Raw genomic sequence first — 16,132 nt, 5'->3', positions numbered from 1 at the left:
TTTGGTAAATATCTGTAAAATTGTTATTTTCATTTTTGCGTAATTTAGACGACAGTTTATTCACTTCATCTTGTGTGTATGTGAAAATATAAAAAAAAAACCCAAACAGCGATGGTGCCCCAGCATGGCTGCGGCCTTCGGGCTAAAACATTTTTAAGGATTTAAGGATTTATACCAAAAGTACTGGGATCTGTTTGTTTTGACTAAAACCTTCAAGTCTGCCTTCCAGCATGGCTGCAATCCAATGATTGCAACGACTAAACGATAAAAGCTATAGATAAGGCAAGTACGTAATTCATTTTATTGAAATAAGTTAAGTGTTTTATTTAGCAAAATAAAGGAACAAGGGTAACCAAATTTCTGACCATCTACTTGCAGGCTGGGTCATCCGAATTTGCCTCTAAAGGGCATCTTCCTCATTTTTCCATTAGTGCTCCCCTGGCTCTTGATAGTGTATTGATGTGCCCTCATTTGTGGGCTGCTGGTATTCTCTCCCTACCCTGCATCTTTCTGATAGTCTTTGATTTTTCTTTTGGCTTCATCACCCAATCAAATAGTGTTACTTTCGTGCACGGTCTACTGTAGTATCTGTAGTCTATGCTGTGAAATGACCTAATCTGGGTTATTATTGGTGTTAGGGTTAGGTTAGATTGCACGTAAAAGTGTAAATGATCTATTGGAATGCATGCTTAATACCAGGGAATGTGGATGCGTTTGCATGTGAAAACCACCAGTGTTTCGCTGGTCCTTAGGTCAGGGATGTTTTGAGGAGGGGCAGTTCCTTCTCTTCTTACTGTTCCCTATACCCTTCCTGATGTCATCCACCAAACATCCCCAAACCCAGACATGTTTAGGCAAAGTAGAAACAAGTCACACCATATGTGAATGAACCGTTTGTTTACAAAGACGGTACAACATATGAAAGCATGTCAAGAAGTCGGGACATGCTTTCGCGGTGAACTGCAAGCAAAAGACACCATCTGCAAGGCTATTGTTTACAACCGGCGAACACATGTAGACGAGGAGGGGGAAATACAAACGTACACAAACACACACGCACTTACGCGCGCGCGTTTCAGTTTCCATTTATGAAACCCATTCACAATCTTTGGTTGATCAGGAGCCTTAGAAGAAGACACAGCTCAATATGGCACAAAGTGGGGGATTTTTTCGGTTTGAACGGCAGTTTTTTTAAATAATTTCCACGTAACTAAACATTTTAAAACTTCGTATACTGGTAGAATGTGTTTATAAAACATCTTTTTCTCTTGGCTTTATTTAGAAAATTCTATAGTTTGTAAGATATTTGTTGTTTTTTCCCCTTCAATTTCTGCAATTTCAACCAATCAATGACGTCTATTGGGGTAAAAAAACAAACATTCTGTGCCGTATGAATATGTCCCTCGTTTAAGAAACTGATCGGGTTTATTTATATTTCTGAAGAAAAAAAGATAACCTTCCCCCACCCCTAACTCTAACCCTAAAACAGATTGAAATGCAATAGATCGATACTAGGGTCATAATTATGAGTGACAATTTCATATGGCACTGCTAGAAAAAACTGCCGTTCAAACCGAAAAGATCCCAAAGTGGGGCTGAACCTGAAACTACGTAATTGGAAAGCGAACTTCTTAAGCACATGGCTGTGCCTGCTCCTGTGTGTGTGTGTGTGTGTGTGTGTATGTGTGTGATTCATACTAGTGTTTTCAGCACTATTCTTTGTTTTGTCTTTCAAATTGTCGCTGAATAATAATAACATTTTATTGTCACCAAATTAATCATTGTCATTAATATTAGACGTGTTAATTAAATGCAATGTCACCATCTGAAAGCTGATGCGAACCTATTCAGCATGTCTAATAATAACACCGATTGGTGACAATAACATTCTTAAAAAAACAATAAGCGTGTTTTGTATACACATGACACTGTTTAGAAAACAATTTGACCACCAGCGTGGTGGTGATTGCTGTATATCGGTTGATGTCGTATGTCCTGCACCAACATGATAGCAGATTCATGTCACTTGTCTCTTCGAGTTCATCTTAATGACAATGGCACCATCATAAATATTCCTTGAGCCAAAAGGGACTCTCTACGTCTGTTGTGGTTTCAACCATTTTTTTTTTTTATCTACGGACCCCATTTAGTACTATTTAATCTGGCGGACATCAATAGCCATTCGTTGTTTAAAAACTAATTTTATAGATACTCATCTTTCAAAATTCCTATTTTGTTTATCACATAAATTCCCTTGTGTAGGCTGAACTATTTAAAACGTTAGAGAAAGAAACGCGTTTCTTGCAAAATAAATACATTTAAAGCAAAAGTTTTTCATGGAGCCATAAAATACTATTGTGGACCCAATTTACTATTTTGCTTGCTTGTGTGGAGCCCTCACACTCTTTTTAGGACCACTGCTCTATATGGTCATTTGACTTGCTAGAAATAGGAACTACATCCCCGTCGGTCTACATCCTCATCGGTCCTCCATAAAGTTGTAGTCTGCCTTGCCTTGAGAGGACACCTCATCTCCGCCATTTATCTTTTCACCCTCTCTTCTAAATGAGAGTAGCCTTGCAGAACCTGTTCTACCCATCGCTTCTCTTTTACTTCAATCCCTCGTTTAAAGCCTAATTTAAAGCCGATACCTCTCCCTCGGGGTTCGTAGTCTTGTGAGTTGCATAGCGACCTCAATAGTGCTGGTGACACAAGAAAAGCATCCACTAAGGTCATCCGGCCACAGAAAATCCTGTCAAAACAGACGTTTGGAGCACGATGAAATCCTTGAACCTATGATAAAAGATCTTCCGGCCGTGATCATCCATTTTTTAAAAACTGTAAAATCTTTACTTTTTAAAGACAACAATCAGCAGCTTGACTGTTATTTCTAGCAGACCAAGTGGCCACGTGGCTGGTCTTGTTTATTGTTGTTTATGTTTACAGGAGTTCTGACGTGACCATTCCCGCATTTTATTCAAGCGTAATACAGTGTAGGCATGAAGAGTTATTTCCGAAAAGGGGACGCATGAGACATGGTGGGCCGCACGACTAAAAATAAAATTCAAGGTAATTTTTAGTTGGTGTGCCGACCCACGGGCCGTAGTTTGCTCATGATAGACTTAGTGTAATACAAGAAAGATTTCGCTGCTATTATCTTATACTTAGCTATTCTATCAACGATGTTTAGATATTAATTATCTTGTATTATTTAAACGGAGGGGTTGTTTATGAAAAGAAAATTTGATGATAAAAACATTAAACTCATTGAGCAGAAGTTTTAATTTAACGTTTAAATACTTTAAACAAGGATGAATTTCCTGCTTCTCTATCGTAGCTTAACCGGTAGCGTTGCGATCGAGACGTCTCCGCTTCAGTTTCTTTTTGGCAAGCGGTGTTCAATTCCAGCTTCAGACACAAAAAGATAAGTAAAGAGGAAAAGAAATAGACCTATGTAGTTTTAAATGATATCTGCAAAAAAATTGGCAAAAATCGACATTTCTAAATTACCACCCTACACCCATTTCCTTCATTCTTAACTTTTTTCACAATTTTTTTTTTTTCAAAATATGCGAAAAAATACGGAGATTATGATTCTGAAAAAATTTCAAAAAATCTTTGTAAAATTGTTTTAAAGAACCCCCCCCCCTAAATATGCGGAAAAATACGGACATCATGATTCTGACAAAAATTTCAAAAAATTTCTGTACTTACGGTTACGGTTTTAGGGTTTGTGTGTGTGTGTGTGTGTGTGTGTGGTGGTGGTGGGGGGTCACAATGCCGATTTTTGGCAATTTTCCGGGACCTCCGTATCCGAAAACGGGGACTTTTGGCAAAAAAAAGTTACAAAAATAAACAAATTTGGGATAAAATGGGGTGGGGGACGGGCGGAAGACTTTCCTAAAATAGTACCAGCCAGAACAAAAGGAAATACTGGATTCAATTTTTTTTTTTTCCCACTAAACCTATCATGGCGATGCCCTACCTAGCTTGGCCGCAGCCCAATGACTGAAACAAATAAAAGGTATGAAGTTTAAAAAAAGAATCTATGTTTAGCTCTATGAGATTCGAACTCGAGACACATAGAACCGGAAGTCTACCAGGGCATTTTTTTTTCTCCGATTTTCTAACGATGTTGTCAAACCACTCGCTTTCGCTTGATAGTATTTCTAAGTAATTATAATGTTGCGCTAGCTTCACTCCATCGATATTGTTGTCATAGTGATCTAAGCAGTGCGCAGCAATGCGGCCTCTCGCCTCTTACACGCGCATATAGGCGCAAGATAATTCACAGCCGCCAACAGTCTCCACCAACGTTATCGACAACACATGCTACCCTACAGGGGTACCTATTCAACCACCTCCAAGGCCTTCCTGTATGTACCTCTAGTCTAGCCGCAACATAATCTGCTTCAGCTAAAACTGGATTTTGTGGAGATTATGTAAATGGCGTTGCAAAGACTTGTCCCTTCCCCCTGCACCTTCGAGCTGAATATCGGAAATTCATTATAATAAACAATTATATATTTAACAATGATAATAATCTTTTCTACTAAAGGCACAAGGTTTGAAATTTTTAGCGAAGGGGCTTGGGCTTGTTTATCAAAATTTACCGTTTTATCGACCCTGAAAGGATAAAAGTAAAATCGACCTCGATGTTGGTGAAATCGACTTTCCCCTTACCCTCAAAATTGCTGGCTTTCTGCCAAAATTAGAAATTACAATCCTTATTTAATACACACACTTGTAATAATATATATTGTATGTAATATATTTAATGCATATAGAGTATAAAATATACACAGGTATTTATATACACATACACACACGTTGTGGTGTGTCAAATGTAAACAACGTGACGGGCTGTGTGCTTCAGATTCTATACATATATATGCTGTGAGTGTATATAGACTCACGCACTTTATGTCCCAGACTTTAATGTAGCTGTAGATTATATGCGTGTGTGTGTATGATCTCCTCCCATGCTGTCTTTTTCCACACATGGTCTATGCAACATTGACGGAGGTGGAAGTTGTGCTGTGTTTAAGTATCTGTCTGTTTTAGGTTCAAAGATCGTTTCCCCGCTAAAGTTTACAACACGAATGCATGGTGACTGTATATTTGTTGCCTTTTTGTTTTTTTTAATGCTGTCTCTGACCATCTTCAAGTGGTTACAATTACATAGATCTCCTGATATTACATTCTGAATGACTGCTTTGCTAGCAGTGTGTTACACACACACACACAACTGTCTGCTACTAATTTTACTATTCGTTATCTCCACCACGTGTTAACCGCTGGCATTGCTCCCCTCTTCTAAGCTGTTTCAGTTGTTGGGCTGCGGCCATGCTGGGGCGCCGCTTCAAGCAGTTTTAGTCGAACAAGTCGACCCCAGTACTTTACAAGTCCGATACACGTTCTTATGGTTTCTTTAGCCGAACCGCTACGCTACGAGAAGGTGGCGTAAACAAACCGATACCGGTTATCAAGCAGCGGTGGTAGGAACACACACACACACACACACATATATATATATATATACGGCGGGCTTATACACATTTTCCGCCGACCAAATTCACTCACCAGGCGTTGGTCGGTCCGGTGCTATAATAAAAGACACTTTCCTATTATGCCGCGCGGTGGGCGCGAACCCGAGCTTCTTAACCACGCACACATTCCCGCGCCTATTTATATACACTTGCATAACACACTTATAATGCCAAGATATTATAGTGAATCTGTTCGCGTTTTTGCGCTTATATGCAAGGGGTGTGGGTGTAAAGCTGAAATACATTCAATACCCTGTAGGGTGTGGTTAAGGTAACAGGGAAAGGATTTAGAATCACTTGTGTACTGCATCGTTTGAAGATGTTGCTATTATTTCTAGCGGGTCGAGCAAGCACCCAGAGCGTTTTTCGTTAGTATGATATAAACAAATAGTTACTTATATCCTGGTCAGTCCTGTGACGGGGCAGGCCTAGCGGTGACCATCCCCGTCTCTCCTATACACAGGTCTCCCAGCACAACGTGTCCTTCTCTCCTAAGATCGTCTGGGTGCGAGTTGGAGAAAGTTTTCGTTGCTATCTCTGCCTCTGCTGAATTTATTGAGGGAAAAAAAATCTGCGTGGGTGTAAGTGTTAAAATATGGGACATCGCATTCATGATCTTCATAAAACAAGTGTCTACGGCATTAGACGAAAGTCAACGGAGAACCTCAATAAACGACTGTGTTTGTTTCATTGTTTTATCGACTATTGAATAAAACGTGTTGTTTTTTGTTCACGTGTGTTGTTTCGCCTTTTATTATGCACACCACATTGTCGTTGTGTACAAATTAGGTACTTAAAGCGACTTGGATTTTTTTGTGTGTGTGATTATCATAACTATTCATTTTCAGTAATTAAATGAAATGTAACTTTTCTCTCCCGCCATTCACCAATATATAAACTATTTAGTTGATCTCTCAAGATATATAATTATTGGTACGTTTTTCTATTTATAATCGGCAGGAGTTAACAGTGACTCAAGGGCCAAGAGTTTCGTTTGTTGGAAACTCGGTCTGTAACTTCTGATTTTATTAATAGTTTTTTTTTTTTTTTAATCCGTATATATAATTATGTTTTGAATTCTATTTTCCTATTTGCTCCACCAAATCTTATTATTATAGGTAGCTATTTTATCAGCGAATTGCTTTAAGTTCAATTTGCAGCCACGTGGTTCTCGTAGAGACCGTACTGCATAGCAACTTAAGTGTCGGTAGTGAAATGTGGTAACATAACATTGTGTGTGTCTGTGTGAGATTGAACCTATGTAGATGCGTGTGTGAACGTATGGATGTATGTATGTATGGGTGTGTGTATATATATATTTATATATATGTCTAGTATAAGTTTCCGTCTTCGCTACATTACATTGTTTTTTTGCTTTTCTAACTTGCAAGGCAGGTGAAAGAAATACTTGAGATTGATAGATTATACCCTTCACCCAAACTGTGTGACCTTGTGCCTATCTTTTTAAGAAATGATGTACTCCAGCAAGGCCGCAACTATTAATAAAACAGGCTGTGTAGTAGTAGTAGTAGTAGTAGTAGTAAAGAGAGGGAGAGAGAGAGGGTTTATAAAGCGGTCTACTGAAAATAAGTTATATTCTACTCTTCTTTTAGTCGTGAGATTGCGCTCATACTGGAGCACTGCTTTGAAAGCTTTAGCCCATCAAATCAACCCCATTACTTATTTTATCGGTCACTTTTTGCTAAAAGGCAAAGTTATGGAGATTAAACACATACACACACGCTCGTGCGCAGCAAGCTTTTAAGTTTTTGACCTTTCCCTTTCATCCTTTCAGGGTTGATGAAATAAAGTACCAGTCACGTACTAGGGTCGATGGTATCGACTAACCACTTCCTCCACTGGCCTTGTGCCTAAGTCAGAAATGTTTGGAGAATAGAACTCCAGACAAACTGCCTTGTGATATTTCTTCCAACATTTTATGTTCTGAGTTCAAATCCTGCTGAGATCATCTTTGCCTTTCATCCTCTTAGGGTTCTTTCTTGGATTTTTTTTTAGACTGCAACCACGGTTGGGCACCGCTTTAAAGAATTTTTTGGTTGACTGAGCTAACCCCAGTACATTTTTTAAAAATTCTGGTACCTAGTCTATCTGTCTCTTTTCGCCAGGGACGTAAACGGACAAACACTGGTTGTCAAGCGATGGGTGGGAGACAAACACAGACACAATAGACACCCATCCATATATATATATATATATATATATACACACACACCACACATACACACACACATATACCTGTATACATATACAACAGGTTTCTTTCAGTTTCTGTCTACCAGTTCCACTGGTTGGCCCAACACCATCGTAGAAGACACTTGGTCAAGGTGCCCCAAAATTTCAGTCAAGTACTGGGGTTAATGATATTAATTTAATCACCTTCCCCTCTAAAACTCCTGGCCTTGTGCTTACAGTTGAAATGATGGCACAGTTGTTACGGATATGCTTAGTGGCATTTCTTGCTTTAATGTTCAAATTCCACCGAGGTTGACCTTGCCTTTCAGCCTTTTGGGGTTGATAAAATAAGTACCAGTTAATCCCTGGGATTGATGTAATTGCTGGCCTTGTGCCAAAATTTGAAACCACTATTATTATTATTATCATTATTATTATTATTATTATTATTATTAATAGTGGTGATATTAGTAAATGACTCAGTCTCATTGCCCCTCCCTTATATATTTGTTGCATAATGTTCATATGTGCATACACATGTAGACAAACACATACACACACACACACCCATGTGTATGCATGTAACTATGTACACCCAAGTATATGTACCACATATATGTGTATATATGTCGACATTAAGTTGCTGCACACTGCACACTTGTGCATCTAGACGAGATGATGGTTTATTAATTAGTCCAACAAAAATCAATTGTTCACTTCCAACTAGTCCAGTTCAGTCCAGACAGGTCCTTCATTGGATCTGATCAGTTCTATATATAGCCTCTGGTTTTTCACTAGCTACTGTTGCTATGAAGAAGATCCAATGGATTACAAACTCTGCGTGCGTGTGTGAGAGAGAGAGAGAGAGAGAGGTGTAGGTAGATGGAGAGATGTGGTTTTTCTTGGTTCTCTCGAAAGACAAACTAAGAATGACTTCTAATTAAAACCAAGCTTGTACTCATGTACACAAAGATGGGTGCAATCTCCCCTCTCCCGCCCACATCTCCTCCTCACCCTCTCCTCCATCTCTCCCTCTCTCTCTTATGCGCTTGGCTGAGTAGATAAGAAGTCCTTTTTACAACCATTTGGTTTCAGGTTCCATCCCACTGCATGCTGTCTTGGACAAGTGTCTTCCGTTAAAGCCTTGTGAATGGATTTAGTAGATGGAAAACTCTTAAAGAAGCCTGTTAGGTGTGTGTGTGTGCCTATGTGTCTGTGCACATGTGTATGTATATCTTTTATATCTCTTTAATTGTTTCAGTCATTAGATTGTGGCCATACTGGGACACCTCATGTATGTAATTCTGCATGTGTATGTGTGTGTGTGTCTTTATATTCGTGTATGTGTATACCTGCGTATATGTGTATATATGTGTGTATCATGTTCGAAATCAGTGTTAATTAACTCTGATCTATTTTTGTTTGTTTCCTCTCCCAACAAACAGGCAGCAATCTTGCAGCAGACTTCCGAATATATTTCCAGTCTTGAGAGGGATAAAACTACCGTGATGGCTGAGAATGACCGCCTGAGGCAACAACTGATGAACATCAATAATACTCTAAACTCCATCAATGCTGCCGTGGCCGAAGAGTCACCACCTCCGAAGAGGAAGAAGCGAGATACAGGTATGGACGATTCACTTATATTTAACTGTTAACTGCTTCTGATGAATATCTAATGCTTGTTGCATGATTTAGAGATTTGGAAGAATCGGTGGAGCATCGATGTAGAATGCTTTGCACTTAGTTGTGTCTGAAACAGTTGACTTTAAAATCCTGTTCAGGTCAAATTTAAACTGGTCTTTCTTTTATCTTTGACTTGTATCAGCCATTTAGCTGTGGCCATGCTGGGGCAGCACCTTGAAGGGTTTTAGCTGAATGAATTGAACCCCAGGACTTGTTTTAAGTCTGGTACTTAGTATGTTGGTCTCTTTTACTGAACTGCTAAGTTACAAGAATGTAAACAAACCAACACCAGTTGTCAAATGATGGTGATGGTATGGTAAAACACACACACACACACACACACGTGCGTATGCACAGACTGTGAGGATGGAACATAAAGATAGCTGAAATGCTGCTTGGCATTTTGTCTCGCATACTAATGATTCCGTCAGCTTGCCACCTTACTAATGATATTAAGACATTATTATCATTATTATTATATCTGATTGGTTTCTAAAACTGTGTGTAAGGACAGGATGAGAAAACTCTGAGGTGCAAGCATACAAAGGGCAGGCAACTGTGTCGAGATACAGTTAGATTTATTTTACTGAATATATAAAATTTATGGGTATTGATCAAGGAATTAGAGAAATAAGACTTCATGGTGGGAATAAGCCTCACCTTTATGCTACGTCACATCTTCACACTTGTCTACTGTCTCTCTGTTTACAGAATCATCTGATGAAGGTATTGGACTGTGCGAAGAAAGCACTCAGCTTGATGAGATGCGCAAGAAACTGCTTGACATCCAACTGCACTTTGATCAAGAGAAACGAATGAGGCTCAAGTTTGAGGACCGGTCAAGGGCTCTAGAGGCCAAACTGCAGAAGCTCTCCAGCCACGTACTGGACAAAGAAGCTGTGGTAATTCATCCTTTTTGTTATTAAACTGGCTTTATTCCACTGTCCCTCTTTCTACCTCTTTCCTCCTCCTCTCTGTGCCCCATCACTACGTATTCTTACATCATTGTCTTTTTCTCTCTGCCTCTGTCTCTCTCTTTCTCTCGCTCTCTTTGTATGGCATTCCTTCATCTCAGCCTCTCTTCCTATCCCCATTGTATTCCTACATCTCACTTTCTCTTGCTTTTGTGTGTCAGTGTACATATGTGTTGAAGTGAGACTTATAAATCTTACTAACTCCAATCCTGTCACCATCACAGCACTATTGCCATCTGTTTACAAGCGAGGTAATGTTTTCCCATGCTCAGGCATGCTTTTCATGGAAAACAAGAAATGAAATGACCTTGCTTGTTTACAACCATCACCCAACATCTAGACATTTATACATGCATAGACATGCATGTACAACATCTACCAAATGCACTCACAAGGCTTTGTTTGGTCAGCCCAGGGTTATAGAAGAAGACAATCAAGGTGTCACAGGATAGAATTGACCCTTAATAAGAGTAAGATTCTCAACCGTGTAGCTACAATTGTGCCTATAAAAAATTAGCTCAACTAAAACACAAAGCTTGAGGGTGGAAGCTACCTTATGTGTAAACAGGGCTAGTGTACCTGGGTGGAAGCTACCTTATGTGTAAACAGGGCTAGTGTACCTGGGTGGAAGCTACCTTATGTGTAAACAGGGCTAGTGTACCTGGGTGGAAGCTACCTTATGTGTAAACAGGGCTAGTGTACCTGGGTGGAAGCTACCTTATGTGTAAACAGGGCTAGTGTACCTGGGTGGAAGCTATCTTATGTGTAAACAGGGCTAGTGTACCTGGGTGGAAGCTACCTTATGTGTAAACAGGGCTAGTGTACCTGGGTGGAAGCTACCTTATGTGTAAACAGGGCTAGTGTACCTGGGTGGAAGCTACCTTATGTGTAAACAGGGCTAGTGTACCTGGGTGGAAGCTACCTTATGTGTAAACAGGGCTAGTGTACCTGGGTGGAAGCTATCTTATGTGTAAACAGGGCTAGTGTACCTGGGTGGAAGCTACCTTATGTGTAAACAGGGCTAGTGTACCTGGGTGGAAGCTACCTTATGTGTAAACAGGGCTAGTGTACCTGGGTGAAGCTATCTTATGTGTAAACAGGGCTAGTGTACCTGGGTGGAAGCTACCTTATGTGTAAACAGGGCTAGTGTACCTGGGTGGAAGCTACTTATGTGTAAACAGGGCTAGTGTACCTGGCTGGAAGCTATCTTATGTGTAAACAGGGCTAGTGTACCTGGGTGGAAGCTACCTTATGTGTAAACAGGGCTAGTGTACCTGGGTGGAAGCTATCTTATGTGTAAACAGGGCTAGTGTACCTGGGTGGAAGCTACCTTATGTGTAAACAGGGCTAGTGTACCTGGTGGAAGCTACCTTATGTGTAAACAGGGCTAGTGTACCTGGGTGGAAGCTACCTTATGTGTAAACAGGGCTAGTGTACCTGGGTGGAAGCTATCTTATGTGTAAACAGGGCTAGTGTACCTGGGTGGAAGCTATCTTATGTGTAAACAGGGCTAGTGTACCTGGGTGGAAGCTATCTTATGTGTAAACAGGGCTAGTGTACCTGGGTGGAAGCTATCTTATGTGTAAACAGGTGAGCATCAGGTTGTGCTCCTGTTTTTCTCATACTGGCGTGGATAATGCAAATGTAATTGAAGTAAATTTTCTTAGAATAGTAGTCTCTTATTGTCTTCAACAATGCTGAAATATGTATTTGTTCCCTGGGTAAAATAAACATCGACATTGTCTTTCACTTACAATGGTTTAGTGACAACATATATACATATATTTACATTTACATTATAGTATAGTATATAATAGGTGAGTAGACTGAAACAATGAGAAATTCCTTGCTCAAAGACCACTACATACCACCAACTCCAGGAATTGAATGCACCATTTAATGATCATGACCTGATCACCGTAGCCACTGGTAACACCTTTACATCATTGTAACATCTTTACATGCTATATGACTTGTGTATGACATAAAATATCTGTCTGTTTATCTGTCTATCTATCAATCTACCTGTCTGTTTGTGTGTGTGTGCGTGCGCTCACACACACACACACACACATACATTTATTAGAATATCAGGTATAAATTAAATTGTATTTCCAGACATGGTTCATCAACATTATTCAATGTGAGCTTTATTTTTTTCATGTTTTTAAGAAGGTGGGTTTGTGGTTTGAGAGAGATTTATCCATTATTTCATTCAAAACCCAACCACAAGAAGTTTTCTTTATTGGATTCTGTTATTGTTTGTCTGTAATAATTTCTGAATTTGCTGGTGTATAAGATATGCTGTTTTCCTATTTTTAAATGTATTGAAATATTGCCCTGCATGTAATGCGGCCATAATAAAAATGGGAGACAGTGTTGTTGGCCAGGGAGCTGGATAAGCATAAATCCACTAAGTGCAAGAATTGACACTAATAATAAAACCAAAGAAAATATCACCGATGGCATAAACTTTAAAAAACATCACTCACGGTAAAGTTATAGTCACATCACTCCATTATACTTCCTTTCCTTGCGTACATAACCCACACTTGACATGTGTCTTACATTATTTAATGACTCTGTTACCTTTAAGAGACCTGTTTTTAATTATCTAAAGCAGTGGTTCCCAAAGTGGGCAGTATTGCTCCGGGGGGGGGGGGGTGATGGAAAGTTCCAAGGGGATGCTGAAGAAAAATGGGGGCAATAATGGAGTAGCGATACATGTAAAATGTGGGGTGATAATGGGGTGGCGATTCATGTAAAAACAACAAAATAATGTGTTCATTAGGTTAAGTTTTATTTGTTAACTACAGTTGCTTTGAATTTACTTCAGAAAGAGGTCTATATTAGTGATAGTTAGTTAGTGGGGGCGCAATGGCCCAGTGGTTAGGGCAGCAGACTCGCGGTCGTAGGATCGCGGTTTCGACACCCAGACCGGGCTTTGTGAGTGTTTATTGAGCGAAAACACCCAAAGCTCCACGAGGCTCCGGCAGGGGATGGTGGTGATCCCTGCTGTACCCTTTCACCACAACTTTGTCTCACTCTTACTTCCTGTTTCTGTTTTACCTGTATTTCAAAGGGCCGGCCTTGTCACTCTCTGTGTCACGCTGAATATCCCCGAGAACTACGTTAAGGGTACACGTGTCTGTGGAGTGCTCAGCCACTTACACGTTAATTTCATGAGCAGGTTGTTCCGTTTGATCGGATCAACCGGAACCCTCGTCGTCGTAACCGACGGAGTACTTCCATCCAGTTAGTTGAAGTGCAGGCGCTAGGAATGTGGCCTGGGTGTCAAGGGGGCAGTGGCCCAAAAAGGTTTGAGAACCACTGTTCTAAAGTAAAATTCTAGAAAGATGGAAGGACCAGCCAGTCAACTATTTGCAATGAGTGGATGACAACAAAACCGTAGCAGTGGTTACATAAAATACCACGCCCTGAAATATGAGTTTTGTATCCTGTATAGCAATTCTCTTGACCAAAATAATAAGCAATCTTACAGCTGATCTGTATTGGTACTCCTATAATGTAGCTTATTTATATTAAAATACATGCTTTCGTATTTAAATTCCACTATACTTTCACTGCGCTTGAATTTACATGCACAGAATCATACATTTTCCCAATAAAACCACTTGAAGATATCTTTGAATATCTCCTGCAAAATACAGTTGTAAGATAAGTGTCCCTCTTATATGTGAATGCGCTTCATACATTGGCAAATTCAGTATGTAACTAATGCCATGCTCTCTCTCTCTCTCTCTCTCTCCTAGTTTATTACATTCACTAATTCTTTGTTTTCTTCTCTTTTCTTTTATTTTTCATTATCTCCTGTGGCTGTGATTTACAGATGAGTCTAAATGAAGTCGATGAAAAGCCGAGCCAACCCTTGTTCAACTCCTCCATGTCCCGGCGTAATTTAGAGACCATAGTAGAGGCCATCCGACACTTGGAAGGGGACCGAATTGGATTGGCAATAGAAGAACAGCAGCACCCAAACAACAACAACAACATGTCACAATTTGATGAAGTTGAATGCATCAATGCACCACCTGCACACCAACATGGCAATGCTGTGTATAATAGCAGTGGTGGAAGAGGGGTAGTTAGCATCACAGAGCAACAACAGAGGCAGAAGAAGGTGTGCAGCGGGACAGGTGAAACAGTGGCCCCTTGCTCTGTTATAGGGTCAGGTAAAGAAAGCTGTGTGAAGATGGGTGGAAGTGGTGGCGTGGTGTTGTTGGAGGTGATGAAGACAAGGAAAACTGTCACTCTAAAGATGACAGTGGCACAACTCCACTGTCGTCACCAATCAACAATGAGGAGGACGGCAGCGATGACATTGAAGAAGATGATGATGACGGTGATGACATCACTGACGACGACGAAGACGACGATGTCATCAACGACAATGCTGCCGATGATGATGGTGATGATTGTAATGATGATTGTGTAGATGATGATGATAACAATTCAGAACTCGTGTCCCCAGTGGATTTTTCCACGACAGGGCAACATCACAATAATAACAATGGACATAAAAACACAGTAGTGTTCGCATCAACTGTCATCACCACTACCACCACCACCACAACACCCACTAACTTCAGCCTCATTAACAACAACAACAACAACACAGCAGCAGCAGCAACAACACTTCATCTTTTTCCATCCCTTCCTCTTCTCTGTCTATTCTCTCCTCTACACCGTCTTCAACATCATCATCATCATCCTCATCGTCATCACCATCCTCATCATCATCATCATCATCAACATCATCGTCGTCCCTTTTGACTGCCGCAGCATCAAAAACACCAAAACCAACTCTGCAGCAGCAACAGCAACTCTTGCATCCGGCGCTTTCTACAGTTGCAGCTGCAGGTGCCACTGCTGCTGATACTCCGGCCCCGCCTTCAGCTCACTCTCCTGTCCTTGTGGCCACCACCACTGCTGTCCCACCAGTCGTTCCTGCTGCACACCATCACCACCACCACCACCACCAACAGCAGCAACAACAACATCAACAGCAGCAGCAGCAGCAACAACAACAACAGCAGCAGCAGCAGCAAACACAGCAACATCGACAACAACTACAACAGCCACACCATCATCATCATCACCACCACCACCATCATCACCAACAAGACCAACAACAACAACAACAACAACAACACCAACACCACCAGCAACAAGTACTAGCCAGTGACTGTACGTCTGTTGTGAAGACCAACCTCTCCAGTAGCTGTTTCAGCACCACCCCCACCAAATACCCCACAGCTTCAACGCTGTTGCATCGAGCTCCCCCCTATGCCATCAACCAAATTTATCAGCGCCCGGGTGTCATTGTGCATAAATCATAGCTTTTAAACATAGTCAATGAGGATTTTGGGTGGGTGGGTGGGAGGGGGGACAGTGCCGTAATAGGTGTGGGACGGGAGGGGGGTTAGGGGTTGGGTGGAGAAGTGGGTGATGTTGCTTTTTTTTGTATTTTTTGTTTTATATTTCTTTTTTTTTTTCCATGGAGGTGTTGAAGGTTGGGAAGGGCTAGCAACTTAGAGGGAAAAATAGTTTATAATCATAAGTGGGGGGAGGGTGAGGGTTCTTTTTCTCTTTTTTTAAATAAGGGTTTCTATCTACCTATCCATTCGTTCACACTCCGTAATTTAAAGATAAGGATTTTTCTGTTTTTTTTTTTTTTCCCCTTCGCTTTCATTATAACTTGTCCGAAAA

General features: G+C 40.5%; 1 protein-coding gene across 2 annotated transcripts in view; it reads left to right on the top strand.

Moving 5' to 3' along the window:
• LOC115216728 (transcription factor AP-4) overlaps nucleotides 1-15,022 on the top strand; it is a 94,655-nt gene extending 79,633 nt beyond the window's left edge. For both annotated transcript variants that reach the window (XM_029786267.2, XM_036506733.1), the window contains exons 3-5: nucleotides 9,188-9,368; nucleotides 10,140-10,330; nucleotides 14,253-15,022. In XM_029786267.2, coding sequence (XP_029642127.1) covers nucleotides 9,188-9,368; nucleotides 10,140-10,330; nucleotides 14,253-14,858 — 978 coding nt within the window. In that variant the 3' untranslated portion in view covers nucleotides 14,859-15,022. The remainder of the gene's footprint in view (nucleotides 1-9,187; nucleotides 9,369-10,139; nucleotides 10,331-14,252) is intronic.
• Nucleotides 15,023-16,132: the final 1,110 nt, after the last annotated feature.

This window comes from Octopus sinensis, linkage group LG10 (genome assembly GCF_006345805.1).
Source record: "Octopus sinensis linkage group LG10, ASM634580v1, whole genome shotgun sequence".
NCBI classification, from domain to species: domain Eukaryota; kingdom Metazoa; phylum Mollusca; class Cephalopoda; order Octopoda; family Octopodidae; genus Octopus; species Octopus sinensis.
The sequence above is the reverse complement of the archived record's forward strand: the minus strand, read 5'-3'. Positions and strand labels throughout refer to the sequence as shown.